This window comes from Numenius arquata, chromosome 5 (genome assembly GCF_964106895.1).
Source record: "Numenius arquata chromosome 5, bNumArq3.hap1.1, whole genome shotgun sequence".
Lineage (NCBI taxonomy): Eukaryota > Metazoa > Chordata > Aves > Charadriiformes > Scolopacidae > Numenius > Numenius arquata.
Window position 1 is genome coordinate 54,600,983 of NC_133580.1, and position 21,215 is coordinate 54,622,197.

General features: G+C 38.4%; 1 protein-coding gene across 2 annotated transcripts in view; it reads right to left on the reverse strand.

The window, feature by feature from the left end:
• Positions 1-395: 395 nt before the first annotated feature.
• ZFYVE28 (zinc finger FYVE-type containing 28) overlaps positions 396-21,215 on the reverse strand; it is an 80,692-nt gene continuing 59,872 nt past the window's right edge. Inside the window, exons 9-13 of one of the 2 annotated variants that reach the window (XM_074147731.1) lie at positions 15,237-15,376; positions 14,538-14,654; positions 12,799-12,903; positions 1,479-1,582; positions 396-527 (exon numbers count right to left, since the gene is read on the reverse strand). In XM_074147731.1, the coding sequence (XP_074003832.1) occupies positions 396-527; positions 1,479-1,582; positions 12,799-12,903; positions 14,538-14,654; positions 15,237-15,376 (598 nt within the window). Of the gene's footprint in view, positions 528-1,478; positions 1,583-12,798; positions 12,904-14,537; positions 14,655-15,236; positions 15,392-21,215 lie in introns of both variants that reach the window. The other variant, XM_074147730.1, reaches the window with a different exon arrangement.

Here is a 21,215-nt window from a genome sequence, read left to right on the forward strand (position 1 = left end):
TGAGCACAGAAGTGTCCGAGCTTTGGGATTGATTTGCTGGGATGGACTAGCTGACCGGCTACTCTGTTCCTAGCATGTAAGATAAGCAGCAATGCCTCTTCAATTCTCTGAGCCCTATTTCCTTCCACACAGTGCATTTGTTCTGCATATGGCATCGTAACATTAATGTTATAAATTTATGGAAGACTGTACTGTAGCTTTAGAGCTACAGACGCTTCATACTTCCCTTTAGCAGCTTAGTAAAATGCAATAAAAACTGTCTGTACAAAATTTATAATAATGGATGTCAAAGCCTACATGTCCTCATGGGGTCCCTCTTTCAAGTTAATTCTTGGCTTAGGTCAAATATATCAGTCCGTGTAAGACTCCAGAAGACACACCAGTAGTTTAATATGTCAGATACCAGCTTTGTCACTATAGAAAGGAGTGACATGGAACATGTAACAGTGAGTGCAAACACGGACAGGCTTCATCTGACCATAACGAGGTAATGGAGCAGAGTGAGAGGAACAGCGGGAACAGAAGATCTGAAAAACAAGAGGGAGATTTCACTTTAGTTCCTTTGAAAAACTGGATGGGATAAAAATTGATTTCAAGAGAGGGGAAAGAAGATTGTACATGCTGGGCTTTTGTGTATCAGCAACACCACCCTCCTCAGCACAGCAAGTGAAAGCCCTCTGCAGGCAATTCACAGCTCGATGACTAATTAATCTGATTGTGCTTAGCCTCTCTGATACAGGAGCCCAAGCACTGACATTAGCCAAGGCAAGCCTGTATCTCTGTAGGTCAGAAGGGAAGGCAGCTCCACCAGAGAGGAAATGAAGCGTCTCTCCCCATGGGTTTTAAAGAAAGTCTAGAGGAATATATGTGAATGTCTCCAAAGTTCCTACTCCTGCAAGTCCACTATAAAGTTAACAAAAGCAGCTTCTCTACCCTCTTCCTTTTTAACTTGTACACCAGCAAGCAAGCGAAATAGGATTGCAGATTTCTGGCTTCCTGAGGCACATGACTGCTTTATTCTCTCTCACTCCCTCTTCCTCCCCCACAGTCTTGCAAAGCAGCAGCCCTACACACCGCAGTCCTCCTGCAAAGGTTTAGAAAAAAAAAAGAAGCAAAGGGACACACCGTCCCCGCAGCTGAGCTGTGCATCACCCCTCACAGTGCAGGGCTGCTGCAGCTCGTAAAAGCTCAGAGCAGTCGTCCAGAGTGACTCTGGATCCATGGTGTTTGTTCCAGGACCTCAACAGAGTTCTGCGTTTTAGAAAACAAATCCTTATTTCTGTATACCAGTGAAGACCATCCCCCCACTTTCTAAACCTAAGCTGAGCAGTTGACAGCCAAGACATACAAAAACACTTGTGCCTTGAAAACCCTGGCCAAGCTTACGCATTTTGCCATGCAGCTGAGTTTCTGCGGTATACATGTATTTGCTGTTCTCTTTGGCAGACAGTTTCTCACACGTTTAACCGATTCATTACCTTGCCACAGCTCCGACAGTGGTGTTTCCTGCGAATGACTGTGAAAGGAGCCTTGCACGCAGTGCAGTAGCTGCAGACTTCATCTGGAACCCAGTCAGGAGGATCTGTCAGAAACACAGCAGCAAAAGGGAACATAAATCAAAAGGGAATAAAAACAAACATGCAATTACCGGATCCTCAAGGGAGTAAGGAGAATAAAATATAACAGCAGCTGCTTTCATCTGAGTTTCTCAAGGTGCTTTGCAAAGAGGCAGGTAGGTGAGTTGAGGATGCCCAAGAGGCCTCAACTCCCCCCCTTCCTCTGCCAGGCACCCACCTTTGGGCAGAGCACAGCAGGCACCGAAACAGCACACGGCAACTCTGGACTCAAAATGAAATATATCCTATTCAAGTGAAAGTGGCAGGGAAAAGGAGATAAGCAAAATAAAGTATGAAGACAAGAGACTATTAAATCAGAGCTGGAACACAGGTGTTTTGTCAATGCAGCCAGCCATCAAAACAAGCTTAGAGCTGAGATCATTCCCAGCCTCCTCAGCCCTCCCTACAGAAAGGCTGACTGCTTTTCTGCCATGAGGCAAGCAACTCTACAGATAATAAACTTGCAGCCTGATTACTGTCTGCTAAGCTATTAGAACTCTTACTGGAAGCCACCAGTAACTACAACAAAACCACAAAATCAAGTGTACGAGACTTAGCAGAAATCTCTTTAGAGAAAGAATTTGAGCATTATCCCCAACAGCATGTTTCAGTTGTTTATTTCTCCTGTGAGCTCTCTAACTTCTCATAAAAGCCAAGCAGGGAAATGATTTGGTTTTGGCAAAGCAGAAGGTATTGGGTTCACTTCTGTTGAGCTGCTTCTGCTAGCAACAGGCAGACATGACCCCCAGAACATCTAAAATTATGAGTGTAGAAAAGATGTAGCTGATTGCTTAATTAAGTTGTTAAAAATCTAATGAAGGGCAAAGCAAGTTCTAGCCAGAAGGAATCCTTGGACAGAGTGAACATGAACCGCTGGATGTGTTTACCCAAGTTCCCCGTATGCAGCTTCTCTCCAAGTGTTATTTACAGTATGCAACCCATGCTATTGCTGATTTATAAACCTGACAACCAAGATCCCTGCCTCAAGGAGCATATTACCTAACAACAAAATATATGGTGCAGTTAATGCAGAGGTCAAGAGGGCTACAGCTACAGGCAAGAAAGATAATTAGATGGAAAACCCAGTGTATTCTTCAAATATAACCGTGACCAATTTTGATGTGCTTGTCACATTGCAACATTTGTCAAATTAAAAGAAAAAAGGATAAAACATTCAATGCAGAAAATGTTTAAAAAGCAGATTAATAAAAACAAAGAGACCTTCAAATCTTGACTCAGCTTTTATGGGCTCCTCTAAACTATTTTGGAAGTTAAACTAGTTTAAGGAAGCAATCTTTCATTTAATGAACAGACTGGTCTCATAAAGGTCACAGCTATAGAACAGCAACCAAAACCAAAGCCCGTATGCAGAGAAGCGACTGAAGTGGTGAAAAAGAAGAGATTACGCCTAGCAGCCTTCACCTCATTCCTGGGAACGGTTCACTGGAAAATGTTCTGTGGGGACACAAGGCTACAAAATTTTACTTCAAAAGCAGGCTTTCCTGTGGCAGCTTAAGGTGAGGCATTGATAGCAATAAAACCAAGGGATTTTCCTTTCCCATTCTTTTACTTCTCCGCAACCTCCCTAACTATTAAATGTAACTTGCCCAGTGAAACTTACTCCTAATGTGACGTTGATTTCAAAAAGTGAGCATCACTTTCACAGGAGAGAGGTTCCTTGGGTTATCACATATATTCCAAACAAAATAACTAAGCCAAGAAGCGTATTCCTGTTTAAAACTTGCCATTAGACTAGATAGCCTTTATTATGTTTTCAGGGAGTTAGCCATCCCATTGATTCTCACTAATTTTAAAGACAGCACAATTTAGGAAGTTATTCAAGCTCTGTGTCACCAGGTCTCCCTCCCAAATCAACACAGAGCTGGCAGAAGCAGGTTTGGTAAGATGCCTACTTCACCACTGATACTTTGTTACCTGCACTATAATGTGAGCTACCATGTTCAGTTAATTACTAATTTTAATATTCACAGAACCGCCACAAAACACAGACCCTTTTTGTACAAACTGCAGCACGCCAATATGAACTATGGCTTCCACAGCAGCTAGTACCATAATCACTCCTTCCCTTAGACCATGGTTAGTCCAGACACATCATAAGCTAACGCAATCTCACCACAAAGTTTCTGGAGCTCATCAGCAAAAAGAAGTTTTTTTATCAGGTATTTACCATTTGGGTTTTAGTTTGTTTGGGTTTTTTTCTGTTGTGGCCCTTTAAGTGCAATGTTGAAAAAGTTATTTTTTAATTGACCTTGTATGGATTTAAATGTCTCCAGTGCTAAATAAAAAGAAAAATTGCAAAAAACCCCAGGAGAAACAGCAAATTAATTTTGATAAATAATGACCTTCTAAACTAGTAATAGTCATATAATCCATAGTTCATGCTTACAGAATTACTTGGCTGCCAGATGAATTCATCTGCAAACTTTGTTTTTATAATTGCATGAAAAAATAAATCACATCTTAGTGGTCCTCAACGTACAGAAACAGTACAACCCCCTCTACAAAATGTTCTCCCACGTTAGAGGGACTGTCTTTGCCTCCATGTTGGTGTCACATCAGCTGATGCACTAAATTAGCGCATCAGTAGAATGAGCTAAAGGGCACGTTACCCCCCCAGACAGTGACTTAATAAGAGTATGGCCCTTCGAGAGGGCTACTGGACCAGCCCTGTGCGTAGCCCATTGCTTCTGGGTTGTAGTGCCCCCTCCTGACCTCCCAACTGCTCGCACCAAGCTCAGCCGCACTGCAGCGGACCCCCAAATAGTAACAGTTATGTCACGGTGGCTTTTAACATGCAAAATGTTGTACGAACATTAATTGCTTTAATCCTCCTCACCCAGCTACAGTCGGTAAGTCTGTGTGGGGAGAAATCAGGAGAGAAATGTCTTGCCCAAAATCATGCGGTGGTGCAGTCCTGAAATAACATTCACAAGAAGAAATCCTGGGCCATTCGCCTATGCCTTTGCTTCCAGTTGCGACTGAAAGATTCCTTACACGGAGGCTTCATTTTGAGAGTATGCACTTGCTGAGAAATTAAACACAACCCTGGACTGGAGTTGAGTGCTCACAGTGTCAGGAAGGATGAAGCCCTGAACGACTCGGTCTCTCTGAGCCCATGCAAGCCCCAGCGGCAACGGGATCACACCCCAGGTCCCCTTCACATGCCTCATCTCGCTCAACCTTGGGAGCAGCCTTTCTGACTTACATATATGAACGATTGAGTCATCAGGCTTTTTATAAAACTGGGGTTTGAAATATTCTCTGAAGAGCAGTCTCACGAGGGGATAAAGCTTCAATATGAGGAACAGAGCGAGTTACACAAATGAAACCTCTAGCATTAGCCTGGAGACGTGCTGGAAGCAGGGCAGCCACGCCACACCTCTAGGCTTTTTATGTTATAGTCCTTCTCCAGGCTACACTGCTCCATTAGCTCTGCATGCAGCTGCAAATGGAAACATCCAGTCTCTACAGCACTACCTCCCTGTGCTTCAGGGATTTGTACAAGGAATGGAGGGAAAACCTTGTTCATGGGCTAATTGGCCCACTGCTTTATCATGCAGTGAGAGTTAAGAGAAGCCTGTTGGGAAACGGATGAAGACCACAGCACAAACATCAAAGAGGAGGAGGAAGGGAGGGAAGGGATTAATGAAGCAGAAAGACTACAGAAATAAATTTTAGAAGAAAACATTAAAAGCATGTACAGAAAAAAGGCAAAGACAGAGAAACAAGTATTTAAATGAGTAAGAAACAAGTTCAGAGAAAGGAAAAGGCACAAGATAAATACTGAGGACTGAAAAAGACATTTAAAAAGGAGAAACAGTATTCCCAACTCTTAACTATTCAAAAATCTTGTATTACAATCTCCCAGAAATCATGAAATTTTACAGTCTTTATATTCATTTTATGCTGTAGTTTTTAGAATGCACCTTTACATGTCTCTGCAACTTCAGTAGCTAAAAAAGTTTTCTGGTCTATAGAAGTTAACAATCTCACATAAGTCCAAGATGCTGGAGCTTTAAGAAAACCACAATGATGATAAAAATCATAGATGCAGTAAACTGTCAAAAAGCACACATTCATTTTTCTTAAGTATGTGCAATAGATCTATTGCAGTCCTATCTAATTGTACAAAACCAAGGAGAACATCTCAGTGTCCCAGAACACAAGGAGAAAAGAGCCCGGACCCGGATCCATCAAGAGTGTTCATTCAAACAACATTAGACTAGAAAGTTCATTCAATGGCGCTGAGACACAAGAGGCTGCACTGGTGGGGGAAAATAGTCCCAAAAGTTGTTGGAACTTGCAGAAGACCTAATTTAGTAAATCTATATTCTGGTAGAAAACAAATCAGAAAACATTCACCCCATGACTCCCTGGCGACCTTAAGCCTGTGGTGGTGTTTGCATTACGGCCAGACAATCCAGAGAAAAGACCCTTTCTGCATCTTTTGATTTTAATCAAATATTCCTAATGCAGAACTCAAACTGAAAGTTCCTCCTGCATCAATGTGTATTTGGTTTTAGAGCACATAGTGCATAACCCTGATTATACTTTTACCAAAGTAAGATAAAGAGGGGTGTTCCTACAGCAGCCCATGGAACTTACGCTGCTGCAGCCATCAAAGTGCATTATCCTCAAAGCTGCAAAAAAGGTCAGATGGGCTTGCTGTAGCTCTTCTGATGAAAGCAGGAAATTGTAAAACCTCACAGTTTCAAGTATGGGAAGTAGAGAACCAAGGTGACATGACTTTACCCCTCACTTCAACTGCCACAGTAAGATGGACCATTTCGTCCCTTATCACACAATTTTCTGCATGTCATTCTGGGGCATCTCTGACTTTTATATATGATTCCTAGGAGGCAGTTGTACCAAAGTAATTACCCTCGCTCAGTAGATTTAGCGTTGATTACAGCTGGCTTGAATTTTTTCAATAAAAATTTCTGCTTCAAACAATATTATTTGATGAAAATTTTGAAGGCGATGGGGAAAACACAGGTACAGACTAATTAGTTTCAAAGACAGCTCTTGTCAAACACCTCTCTTGGAATGGAGTTTCTGTGCAAATCTAGAAAACTTTCACCAAAGCGTAGAGCTTTGCAGACCTGGGCTCAAGCCTCTGCCCTGCCTGATTCAACATGATGGCATCCTGTGTCCATTCTGTACAGGTACATGATCAGCAACTCACTCTTTAGGCAAAATAATTATGTAAAATGGAACAATTCTGATAGAAAGCATTGACTTCCACTAGGATATAATTTGAATCTTTCATAGAATCATAGAATTGTCTAGGTTGGAAGGGACCTTTAAGATCATCTAGTCCAACCATGAACCTAACTGATTAAAAACCATCACTAAACCATGTCACTAAGCACTATGTCAACCTGTCTTGAGCTACAAACCATTATAAACTAGAAGCAAGTTGATAATGTAGATCTACATACTACATACCAGAAGAAAACTCAATACATATGTTTTTAGGAAAAAAATTTCAGACCTAATCAAAATCCCAGTTACATCATTGTGGAGCTGAATAAACCTGTGCTTTACAGTACTTATGTTTTTTCTTCCTGGAAAGAAGCCTCAACAAGTTCCACACAGTACTGACAGAGAGGGATGGTCTTTGAAAAGGTAAAAGGCTCTGAGCAAGTTCTTAAAACATAAGTCAGATCAAATTATTGCAATACAACCTAAAAACTGTTCAAAATCCTGTAATTTTATACGCATGATTAAACATGTTTAGTTGATTAGAAAACATTGCCTCATTATGGAAAACCTGATGCTAGATTCTTCTCTCACACAGTGTAAGCAGAGCTGCTGAATAAGGAAAAAGTAAAAAGTTAGGTGGACATAGTATGTTTGGCCACTGAACTGCAACAATTTAACTTATTTCATTTAGAAAGTAGGGCTGGTCATCATTATAAATAATAGAGAAGCCATAGGTGTGTAGAGGACAACAGAAAAATTGAAGCATTCAGACAAGGTTGACAGCTAATTCTAGACTCACGGTGATTAGACTCTGCACATACAGTAACATGGGTGGGTTTTCTTGACCTTGTGACTTCTTACTGCAACAAGAACAAGAGCATGAGTCTTGGGACCATAAATTACTGAATTGTGCTCGTGCTGCTGGTTGGAGAGCTTGTGACTAGACAAAAGTGGGTGGGCTGGAACATTATGAGATGGAAAGGGATCAACGAGAAGTAGCATGCTGTTGTGCAGTAAACAGATGCTAACGCCATTTGGCAATAACAGTTATTTATACTGGCAGCCACAGCAAATCCATTATGGCTGGAGTTACAACTAGGTGGCAGAAAGCAAGGCAGTTCTGTATGGATGCTAGAGCAATAAGGAGTGAAAGTGAACACATGGTTACAGGAAGAGCTGAGATGCTAAAGCAAGTATTTTCATGGAGCACCGAGAGCTTCATAATGCTTTCTGGTTTTCCTTGAGAAAATCTTCTGATTTTTAGATGTTTCATGATTATTCCTAGATAAGACATGGAACTCACTTTCTTAGCCAGACTGTAACTTCATGACAGTTAAAAATATTAACCTTCCCTCAACCACAACAGATGAATCTTCCTGAGTAATCTGAGTAACATATTACCCCGAAATACACCTATGGTCAAAACTCAGATTTGCCAAAGTTCACTACTAAAATCATCAAGCTCACAAGGATAAACATAATGCTTCCAAATATGGTAAGCAGGGACTTATGCTTGGTCACATTTACAGATTGATAAAGAAATGAATACATAAAAATCCTTAACAATACCAAAAAAAAGTTACTCTGTGTGTTTGTGTATATATTCATGTGTGTATATATGGGAAACTGTTAGCTAATACAAAGCAAGCTTTGTGCTGGGGCTGGAAACAACATCCCAAATGCATAAATGGCAGAAAGATATCAAACTTACACTTCCCTGATGTTTGGGATTTTTTAAGCTATAATACGTAATAATAATTACTCAGCCCTGTCCCAGCGGGGAGATATTTATAAGACTAATTGTCTTACATTTTCAAATGTGGAGGCTTCCTTTAATTCGTGTGTGACCCATGCTGCCCACTCTCAGTCCCAGGCAAACTTCTTGGTCAACTTATACAGTGGTTTTTCCCAAGCTGGAGCTCAGGAACTTCCCAATAACCTTCTCCCTGTGCTGGCTGGTAGCTCACCAGGACACCAGGAAAACGACAGTACCACAAAAGGTCCTGAGACACAGGCCCCTTCTGCTGTTACTGCAATTCAGAGCAAGCACCACTGGTAGCAAAGAGCCCAATCAGTTTTTTCCTGAGCAGCTGCCACTACAACTTGCTTTGAGTTTATACGCAGAACTTTGTCCCTGCTGGCCATCTTCTCCATCATACAATCAGGGCATGAAGTTTTACTACATTTAAAACTCATTTACAGAATATTGTATATATTAATCTTATATCCTAGGAAAATATAAATGTATTAGGTTTACATTCTCTCCCTATAAAAATATAGTGCTTTTTATACTCTATGAAGTATAAATACATATGCTTCCTCGAAAAAAGCCCTAGAGCATTAGGACAGCATATACACCATAGGCTCACCTGTACTTTCAAAAATGCTTTTGTTTTGGAATGCCAATTAATCTGTAGTTTATTGTATTTCAGCCTTCAGAAGGTCACAGGATTTAACTCTTACACCCTTGCCAATGTCAGTTGGCTCGTAATAAACATTCATATTTGTTTTATGACCCAGACCAGCTGGTGGGTTTAATATACAGTAAGAATGAGAAATCTGACAAAAACAAGTGATTCATCTTCATAATCCGAGTAGAAGCTGGAACCTTCAGTAGAATCTTAAAACTATTAATTTATTTGTTCTTGCCTTTTTTTTTTTTATTACCATTGATTGGATACAATTTTAAACATTCAGTACTTTCGGTAAAAGGGATTTATTTGATAATTGGAAAAAGCTTTCCTGGCAGGTCGCTTGCTCGACTTTCTCAATTTGATACATGCTCATGTTCTGCCACGATGGCAGAAGAGAGGAGCTACTGACGTACTCATTTGCTTTAAATTGTTTTCACTTTTAGCTGAAATCATTAAGAGTTACCTGAAGTGTAGAAATGATGTACAAAAAAGGATATAATTAATTTTGGTGCAATGCTGTCAGACTGGTGCAACGCTCTCAGACTTTGAGTTGAATCCATTTACAGTGATAACTGCGGTGTACTCCTGTTGGTGGCCTGTGGCCCAGATTTGGGTTTGTTCTTCGGGCCATCAGGCTTGCTGCAAGAAACAGGGCACAATAAGGCAGCAAAGGTTGCCTTAACCACCAGACATCATCTGCACCCAAACATCACTCAGCACAAAGTCAGGGGCTGTTGCTTCCACAGTGGCCAGCAAAAATGAGGTAGGTGGGGAGATGTTATAAGGGGGAAAATGCACAGGGCTGCTGAGGTTAAAATAACTGCTGTACATTTATGCCACATGCTGGAAGCCTTAGGGATAGCAAAAACATGTATCCCATTAGCTATTACTCCATACTTCAGCAGAAAAAAGTCTGTACAGCGTTACCAGTAACGGCAACTTGTGACCTGAAGGGGCAGAGGCCTGGAATGTATTGGAGAGGGGACAGAATGGGTGTTTCTGCAGTTCCCACAAATTCAACAAATTGACCCACTTCACATGCTCCTTTTTGAAGACCTTTTGTGGTTTGTTCTGGTTTGGAAGGTGGAGCTAATCTCCTTGCTATCTCTTTGTGATACAGAAAAATTCCTGCCCATCAGCAAATCGGAAAGCTAAGTAACAGCAGACTACACTAGTTAGTTTACACAGTTGGAGGAGCTGTACTGATTTGTTCAAGTAGGTATTTATAGCATAACCACTTATACACAAGCCAAGTTAGACTCCCGGAGAAAGCCTGCAAGGAGATTGATTCAGACATGCCCAAGTCTTCCCAGTGAGCAAGCATGGGTATCAAAAGCAGAGTACCTGCAGGAATATTGGCTAACTGGCTCTGTTTAGAGGATGTGTTAGCATGGAAAAACATTCTGCCAAGGCAGAGAAGCTCATTCTGGCATCCACACCTACTTATTCAAAAGGGACCTGGTTATCCCACAAGACTCTGCTTTCCATCACACAGGCATACATGAAACACCTGCTATTTCGGAACAAAGGTGCAGGCAGGAGGCTGTTTTTTGCTGTAGTTATCTGCATGTGCTATTAATACTACAGGTTGGGTTTTACCATTCGCTCAGAGTGGGGATGAAATGATTCACACTACCTGGGTGCTGCAGGGGCCCTTGAAACAGCAAAGATCCCCTCTTACTGCACACCTACGCAGCCATAACATCACCTAAGCACCCAGACTGTTGCCCTCTATTTCAATAAATAACATCCCAAGCCACAGGCTGCACTTCTGCAAACATAAAACCTTCCCCCTGCCAATAGAAGATGCCATGAAAAGCTGAAGAACCTTAAAAGCTGAATAGAATACCAGGAAAGTGAAGTGACTTTGTCGTGACAAAATGTACATCCACTGTGAGAAAGTTATTCAGCAACCTGCAGTTCAGAATAACTTGCTTTCAAGTTCTGTAAGTCAAATTCACTGACAGCATCAGGCATCGATTCAAAACAAAAGAATATGAAGTGCAATGGTGGAGAATGAATAATCTCTTGCATTCTTTTCCAATACAGCCTATACAAGGTAAGGATTTTGCTTAAAGATTTGTTCTTTACTGCACCTTCTGTGACATTCTGAATTATGGCCCAATAGAAAAATCAATTAAAATGACTACAGAATAGTTCTTTATCTGCCACCAAATCATCTTCCTCCAGAAGAGATAATATTTCTGCAGTGCATTATACATGAATTAGCCCTGCTGTTCTAAATAAATAGATTAGATTTGAGATCCTTTAGCCTGCAGCTTCAGAAGGGTAGGCAAGCAAACCATGGGTTTTATATAAGCACAAAATAACTTGTAAATACATAGCATTACTCTAAAACCTAATCTTTAAGAGGTTTTTTTCTTTCCCGCTGTGATTTCTGATCCTTATTACAAATGACATGAACCAACATTTCTTTTCTGTTGGTCACCCACCTCTGCATACAAGCAGAGACATACACCGCTTACCACTCAGTTCTTAGTCACCTTGCATTCAAACCTCTCACTGGAAGAACAGTAGTGTATGTGGACAAATAGACAACAATAGATCAAAGTTTTAAAGCACAGGGAAATTACTGCACACTTCAATTTCTGGGAAGCTTAGATACAGTTTCACAGCTGACTGCTGTCTTTTATTTCACTTGACCACAGAGACACCACCACTCTGATAATTGGGCTCCTGGTGTGCTGAAACCACCACTTAGCCCTGAAGATGAAAGCTGATAGCTTTCTTGTTTGCTCCATCTCATACATCTACTTACCCTTTTCTTATTCTTTGACTGCAAGTGCTCTGATATCTTTTAATCCATTTTTTATACAATGTTTACCATACTCAGGCTATAGTCCATAACTGACTCCTAAGCACCCCCACAGCAGCTCAGATTAAAAGAGAAACAAAAACTTTTAAGCTCTCAGAATACTTGAATCCTAACCAAAACTTTGAGACTTACATATGCACTTTTCTTCACACTTACTATGTATTCAGTGAGATTCAAGTAACCTCAGACGACTTACCTAAAACTGTTTATTTGAAGTAATAAGGTGAAGAATATGAAAATAATAACCAAAATCTTTTTATCAAAGAAAAAAGTTAATACAATACAAAAGGTACCTCTACCATAGGAAAAAGTATCACCTCCACATACAGCAAATGACACAAAAGATCTCTTCAGATTTGGCTGAGAAGACTTTAGAGCTTTGCATCTTACACAGCCCTCTGAAACCTGTCACATGTAATGTCACAGGTTATATTAAAACCTTCACAATACAGAACCTTTCTCTACTAATACAAAGGAATTCATACTGAATATGACAATTTGTAGATCAGTTTCATGAGGCTGCTAGAAAAAAATTTCAAACAAATATTCTCAGTTTATCATCTAACTTCGTCTCTAAATCATATTATGACAACATTTTATAGTTACTTTCCAAAGCCAAAATTTAAAAGAGTCTTCATTTTAGTGATTTTTTTTTTTTTAATACATCAGTATTGTCTCGTTTTAATTCTCAGAAAAAATAAAGTACCTTCAAAGTCCCCATCTCTGGCTTTTGCTGCAAGTTCTGAGGATGATATACTTTCTTGACATAAAGCACAGTCTTCCAATGCTGCATTCCTTAAACCTGGATTAACTGCAAAACAAACCAAAAAGTACTGAAATTCAGATTCTTCCAATTTGCACTTAAAATATTAGTATTAGGACTTCAGGGTTAGATTACAGTAGCATCTATATGTACCACCTTAAAGTTCTTGCTTTTCAACACAAACAGTGATTTAAACATCTCCTCTATTCTTCTTTGGAATGACAACAGACATCAAAAATGCTGTTATTACAGGACATACAGTCCTCCTCTACCAGTTTAGCTGCATCCTACTTTTTATTTCCTTGTTCTTAACTTGGATCCTTTACAAAGAGGCAGATTATAAAAACAACCAGAGATTCCCTAGGTGAATCACAAACATCAAATCCCATATATCAAAGACAAACTTCATCCCAAAAGTCCCGGACTTCTATTCACTCATTTTGTTTATGTTTACTGTTGTCAGCACCTTTTTTTTTTTTTAAATGTAATAGTTCATCCACTAGGAAGTATTCCAACCAAGTACTGTTGACTAACATATTTCCTAGTGATAATTCTGTACAGCTCCAGTTTCTTCATTACTTTTGAGCTCTTTGATCCTCTCTCTAGCAATTCTGTCCAACCATTTTTTCTTGTCAAAGAAAAAAACAGTCTCTTTTCAAATCATGACATCCCACCACCATAAAAATGTTCTGGAAATTTCAACTGCAAGTGATAGATGACTGTAATGCATGTTGTGCATTATCCCACTGCAGAGTTGAGTTGGATTAGAGGTTTTTCTGCTAAATTTGACCAACTTTTAACTTAGTGTGTCATGTAAAATCCCTAGTGCTTTTAAATGAAACTGGGAGAAAGGAAAAGTCAAAGTTTTCAATCATGTGGAAAGAGAGAAAAAAAAAAGAGAACTCTCTGATAACCTTCAGATGCTGATAGTTCTAATAATAATAAAGGACAAAGGTAATTGCAGTCTTGGTGGGATGACACGGTTATTTTTAGATAAGGTAGCAGACTTGCGTCTTTGAAAAAGAAATAATCAAAATGGTGACAGAAAAAAAACTTCTTGCATTGGCTCATGATCTAGTTCTGGTACCATTCTCTCAATTATCTAGAATTCAAAAGTGGATATTTTTGTATTTTGAAGCCAAATTCAGCATTCTGCGATTTCCACAAGACAGATTTCAGCATCTTACTGAGCATTCTCATCTTACAGTCTGCTCTTTTTACATAGCTGTTTTAGCTTCAGAATCAAAGGCGCACATCTCAGTAAATTAAAAGGTGTCCAGTGTGAAACAACACCTGGGGGGAAGTCCAAACCCTGCATATATTATGTTATGACTATACAGGCTACAAACACTGTTCTGTTATACATCAGAATATGGAAACAAGCAGATGAACTCTAAAGGCTTTAACTCTTCGAGATTTGCCTCAAGACATTTTCCTGTGTACCTATACTCCCAGTGACTTCAGCCTATTTACAGTCTGTTTACATTACTTTTGGGGTTTTTTTTGTTTTGTTTTTTTTTGGGGTTTGTTTTTTTTTTTTTTAAACATAGGTCAAATCACTGTGCAGTGAACTGTCAAAAAGTTAAGAAAACATTAAGGAAATTGTTGTCAAATGTTCATGGATGCCCATGGGGCTACCTGCAGAAATTCACCATAGCAAACAAATGTTTAAATCTCTTTACCTTTCTTTTGCTTTTCCTTGTCTTCTGTTTCAGGTTTGGTCGCCATAACTTCAAACAAGGTCTTTAAGATACTTCTCAGATCACTAGCATAGTTTGTCTGCAGCTGGTCAGCAACACCTAGGAGTTTGAAAGAATGGGTAAACCATTACTAGACTATTACACCAACCTTTAAAAAAGAAAAAGTATTTAAATTTCTCTGTTGCTACCAGTAATGGCCTCATATTTATTTTTGAGGGGATCACTTGCTCATATTAGGAATAAAAATTAAATATTTAAACTGATTTTCAATAATGGCCAAGTTATACTCTGGCCTTTATGCTACCTGCAGTTTGATACATATCTTCCTTATCCTTTGGCAGAAAACACCAAGAGATTCCTTTTGCATCAAAATACAACTCCTGCATCAAATTTCTTTCCTTGAAGACATAGGGCATCACCAAGAAAAAGGAAGCACTTCTAAGTCAAATCTATTGCATTCCCAAACTCTTCATCAGTACAGGTGTAAGACGTCTGCGTCTCTGATTCTGTAAGTTCGTCTCCATCAGGTAACGTCTTTCTAGATCAGTCTGCAATTTAGGCCCCAAAACACAGTCTTGCTGCAACTTCACTTCCAGTCTGCTCTACCATAATTTTATGTGTGCCAAAAAAACCCAAAGGATGAACAGTTTTAACTTTCAGATCAAAAGGATAATCTCATACCTGAGATACAGACAAAAAGGCGGTGAATAAGATCATTACTGCCATGAAATCTCGATCTGATCTTTTCTCGGGTGGCAATTTTAGCAGCCTGCAATGCGAGCTGGATTTCTTCCTGATCAATGTCATCAGATGAACAAGAACTCGTCATTAAACTACTGTCAGAGAAAAAAAAAATGTAAAGAAAAGTAATGTAAGTCTCTACTCAGTTGTTAAGGATGTTCAGCAAATCCTAAAGGATTTATGACTCAGCCAAGACTCTATAGCAAACTGGAACTAATTGCTATAAATTCTTGTTGAAGATAATCAACATGCAATCAATCACCATCATGTTTGATTTCCACTCTGTGACATAGCTGCAAAAAATTTAAGCAGAAAATCATTTGTCTGTATTCTATTGCATTTTCCTTAGCTATTAGAAACTGCTGTGCCATTTTTCATGTTGACTTCTTCTAAAAGCTGAGTCCTAAGACCATAACTCCACCAAAAATCCGAAAGGGGAATATCAACCTAAAAATGAGAAAATCAGTTCTGAAGTCAACTTAGAAATTTATTAATGTGGAAGTTAATTTGAAAAAAAAGAACTTCTGAATTATGTTGCCTTAAAATAGAATCTAAATATAACCTTACATGAAAAAAATGGAAAGAAGGGTGATAAAATATAATTTACAGAGTAGAGAGGTAGATTAGTTTCCTTATATACCTAACTATAGATATTACTGAAATGTCAAACTATTGTAACAGAATGGCTCATCAACTCCAAAGAGATTAAAAAGTGTCACCAAACATCTACTAGAAATTTAAAATTTCTTTTAAAAACCAGATGCACAGTTGCCAGCCATTCCCACCCCCAGCTATTCATAGAGAGGAAGCTTGAAACAACCTAAGACCACAGGGAAACCTTGGTGGGAATCCAGCTTCAAGCATCAGGAATAACCTGATTTGTAAATCAAGATTTTTTTTTTTTTTTTAAAGAGGTACTTAAGGAAAAAGTAGCACTTTGCCAATGGTAAAACCTTTAACTGGGAGTAGAGCACAGGATGTAATTACGTAGAAGTCCTAAGGATTCATTGTGTTGACTGACGGAGAAATGCCTTCTTACTCTACTACGTTCAGAGACAGAGGAACACTAAACCATTTTCCCCACATATTAGAAAGAAATTAATCTCACCAATGATTACAAAAAATTAGAATATTTTACTTGCAATCGCATTTTGGCTGTCCAAAACTCCAGCACTCTCTACTATGCAAGCAACTACTATGTTAAAAAAAAAGTTACTGACTGCATAAATAGCATGCATAATGAAGGAAGTAGTTTCTAAGAGATTTCAAGTTCAATCTGTTTTTATTAGGTGCTGAAACATTCACCATCTTATAGATCCCACCCCTATGGCAATATGCATGCAGAGTTATTGCAGAATGAGACACATAAGTAACACTTATAATTATTTGTAACAAGATTTTATGGGATATAGTTCCGAAATCCTACCTGTAGACTAAAGAGATAATCCATTCAAATATAAAAATGAAATTATCAGGCCACACAATCTTAAAAGCCCTAGTAAAAACAGAACTGAAAATAAATAAATACTGGACATTACTTATTGATATAAATAACAATGGAGAACATGTAGCATGAGTACCTTAACTGGCTTCCCTTCTTTCAAAGGCAGAATAAGGAGTAGGCTTGCAAGATACTCATTTTGTTCATGTTATCTATTGCTATGAACAAAACCAAATTCCTGTAAAAAGATGTTAGTTCTATGTTTACAGTTCCCTCTGCACAATTGAGTAGGTTTATTGAAGACACTGAGAACCGAGTGAGAATTCCATCTCTCAATTTTTCCTTTGCTTTTCCTTAGGGGATATAACACATATATTATAATAGCAAGCCTGTCAGTGTGGAAAGGTCTGTGTTCAAGACAATGAAAAGGTCATGTAAGAAGGTGGCTTAGGAAGGAGTAAACTGAAAGGCAGCAAGAGCCAGGAAGCAATCCCCGATTCGCAATGGTATGTGGCAGATGATTGCCTATAAGCACAAATGCTAATACATACAGATAAAGGATTTTATCTGCCTTGTAATATGGCCAAATACGTCTACTTTTTTGTGTTGTTTTTAAAGGAATTGATCTTACAGTGATATACACATTTGCACTATAAATTGCTCTCCAAGGCAAGCACAGACCTCCTGGCAGAGACAAAAATCAGTTTGTGTGTGCAATTATATACAATGGTCACTTTGACGCTCCCAATAAGAAAAATTCTTAGTGCAGGCAATAGCAGGGGTGCTGATTCAAGGATGACTTTCCTCCAAATCACAGTTGAAGAAATATTTCAAAGTAAGGTGTTAAGCAGGCAGAGAGCTGTGAAGAGTGCTTTTCAAGAATATAAACTGCTTGGTACTTTCCCTTTTGCAAAAGAAAGAAAGGCTCATTCTACAATTCTGACCAAGCTCTGACCAATTCTAATAATAATGTTTGCCTTTCCAAGTCTTCTCCAACTTGTAGGAATGCAGTTTTACCTACTTCCTAATTCCTCCAAGGAATGTGGTTTGACCTACTTCTGTTTCAGGCTATTCTGGGTTAGATTTTGTGGTGTGTCAAGACTGGTCATGCCCCACCAGAAAACTGGAGAGAATTTTTTTGTCTTAAAAATCCATAGCACAGAGCACATACAAATTACTTCACCGCTGTGGGATGGAAGGTCTGCATGTATACATACGCCCATTTATAACATACTTTCATATGCACAGTCACATGTAAAGTAGGTTCAGAAAAAAGAGGTTCAGAAAAGAGGATATTTTGTATTCAGGTCACTTTTCCAACTCTAACCATTCTATGATTTTATGGCAAAGAGAAAAGTGAAAATTTCAGAACTGGACCTAAGAATGACTACCAAGTAAGAAATAATTACCAACAGGATCAAGTCAGATTTAGTTGAAAATGACTCTTAAAGAATGTCTAATGACCATCTGTTCTACACTTGAAAATATATTTTACTGTTAAAAAAATTAAGCCGGAAAATTAGTATTGTAGAAGCAGTTAAATACTGTAAGAACAGAAGCACAGCAATTGTTTTAGATAATCAGCAAAAGAGACAGCTTTTCTTCTAACAGGGTATCCCAAACAGCAGCGATTGCATCTATGCAAATATTAAAGATTCTCTTGATTTTTTTAAATTGGTATTATAGAAAATGAACCTGAGTTTTTATCTACAGAGTTAGTTCACCTTACCTTTTCTCCAAGTTATTCTTTCAAACAAGTTATTTTTTTAGTTCTATAAGGAATATCATTCCTACTTGGCTTATCTAACATCCATAAATTTGCTCAAAATCCTCAGCTGATACTAGATGTGTAGGAAGCATTTCATTAATGTCAGACTACACTCAAATCTGGAATGTTTCACTGCCGATAACTGCAGAATCAAGTACCACTACAGAATATAAAAAGCCACAGAGACAAGTCCTCAGCTTCTCAACTTCTTGGTTGAAGGGAATCCTGCATTACCCAAGGAACTAGGTTAAGAAGAGATAGGACCAAAATAAGCATGGAATTCCCCTTGTGAAATGTTTATCATATAAACAATGCTTATCATGTATTTCTTTTTCATATCGTAAAAACATTACAAAGTCAATATGTCTGAGAGCAAATAACATAACATGTTATTTCTTGATAAGTGTTGACTCCAAACAGTAAACCTGCTTATACATTAGGAAACTCTGGCAGATACAATGAATTAACTTTTTATCTAACTTGGCTAGCACTTCTAAAACTACTTTCCATTTGTCACATTAGAAGAGTAGCAAGACTCTTTCAGCACTTTAAAGAAGTATCTCCAGAACAGTTGTCTGGTGTCAAAGCTTGAAGTTGAATTTAGTCAATTATGTACAACCAAACAAAACCCAATAATACAATTGTTCACAATATCATCTTTCACCTGTGGAGCCAATCTGATTTACAGCTTTTACGTTCCAAAGGATACCATGAGCCAGGTTAAGCAGTAGTATCCATATAGAATGGAAATCAGGGCTGTGCAACAAGATTATGACTGACTTCCAGACATGGAGAGTCATTTTAGGTAACCATCTGTGATACTGCAGGCCTTGTGCTGAATTTGTTGGGCACGGACACTCATCCAAAAACAGTGAAAGCTGCAAGGTCTAAAACCGAATGACCAAAGTAAATTGGTTCAAAGTTGGCCCAAATTTAAATATTTTACATTTCTGCTCAAAACCAAGTCAGTAGCAGTAGAAATCTGTGACCACTCACAGTTATTTCTTTCAAAATTTGTCTAGAAGTATTTGGTCCATTAAACCTGAAATGTGCTCTGAAATGAATGCAGAATGCATGAGATTCTCTCAAAGAATTTCTCATTACTCACAAACAAATCCTCAGAGCATCTTAAGTGTGCATTAAATATACAGCACTGGCAGATAAAAAGAATTTAAAAGTTCACTGGATTGAATATAATGAATACAAAGAAATCAAATTAATTAGGTTTTCAAAATAATAAAATTTTTTAAAAAGTGATTTTGTATTATTTGTCTGCTTTTAGAAATCTTAGATCAAAAGTGGTCACTATTCGCAAAGGAGCAACCCCAACATATCTATTCTATTATAAAGGATGCAATTATGTCACCAAATTTAATAGGAAAGTAAGATCACCCTCTAAGTCTCTGATTTCAGGTAAGGTCTTAGATTACAACTAGTTCTCAGGTGCAGATTTCAGGAGATTGTTAGTGGTGCCTTTAAACTGAGAAGGCTCAAGCTGCAGTAAGATGAACTCACTCCAGTGAACTTTAAGAGCAAAACACTTTAAAACTTCTGTGAACAATACAAATATTTACTAGAAAAGTGTTAGCGCATAATTCACTGACTATTCTTACACCATTTGTGCTATTCAAATACCTGTGATACCAGTGATAACTATCCACTTGCTCTGGAAATGTCCAGCAAACTCACCATGCATAGGCAGAAGCGGCATGCAACGATTTGCAGGAAAAGAACTAACACCTTCCTGCTGCAGTGTGAATTCAAAGCCTGTGAACCCACTTACTGTGAATTCAAAATCCTTGTATTAAATGGTACTATCCTGATGCAAAGGTTTACCCACTTTGCAAAACCAGAGCAATGAACTTAGAGACCAAGTTGCTTTTTAGGAAAATTTCATACATGCCATATGGAAGCAAATATGATACCTTCTACAGCAAAGAAATGACAATTTTGCAAGTTTTCTATGATTTCACACATTCCTATTAACACAAAAGGACATTACAGCTGTAAACCACGCTGAAAGTTTTTACGAAGGGACAGTAATCCAATTCTTAAGTATCAATTATAGTTCATTAAAAGAATGATGAGAGACTGCCCACAAAGTATAAACCAGTACAGTTCCTTGGACTTAAATGATATCAGTTCATTTGCACTACCTGGCCTTAATGAATCTCATGCCCATTATCCAAAATGCCACATTTTGAGCAACTAAGATAAAGATACATACATGAACAGCTATACCATCCACATGAATTTCCATATATAATATTTTGAATATTCTAGTTCTTGCAATATTTCTCAAAAATATTACCATGAGCTCCTTGGCTTTCATTTTTGTTCATACAGAATTTAGTACAATGGCCACCTTATGGTCCCTGTACAATATCAGTAATATGCATTTTTTATCCTGTCTACAATATCTAAGTGTTTTTTTTTTTTCTCCCATCCGAATTTGGATGGAGAATGGAGAAGAAAAAACTGCTCCGAAGGCCATCTAAAAGATCAGACAATAGTTGGGGAAAGCCAAAGGTTGCACACATGAGGAATGACAAAAGAAAAATGACAGGGGTTTGGTAAGAGAAGTATGACTACATGACAGTAAAAAAATTTTAAAAATCACTACTTCCCATTCCGCTTTTTGTAGTACCTCTGGCATTTCTTTTTGGGTACTCTCACAAGAAACACAATAAACAGCAGGTTAAGACCCCTT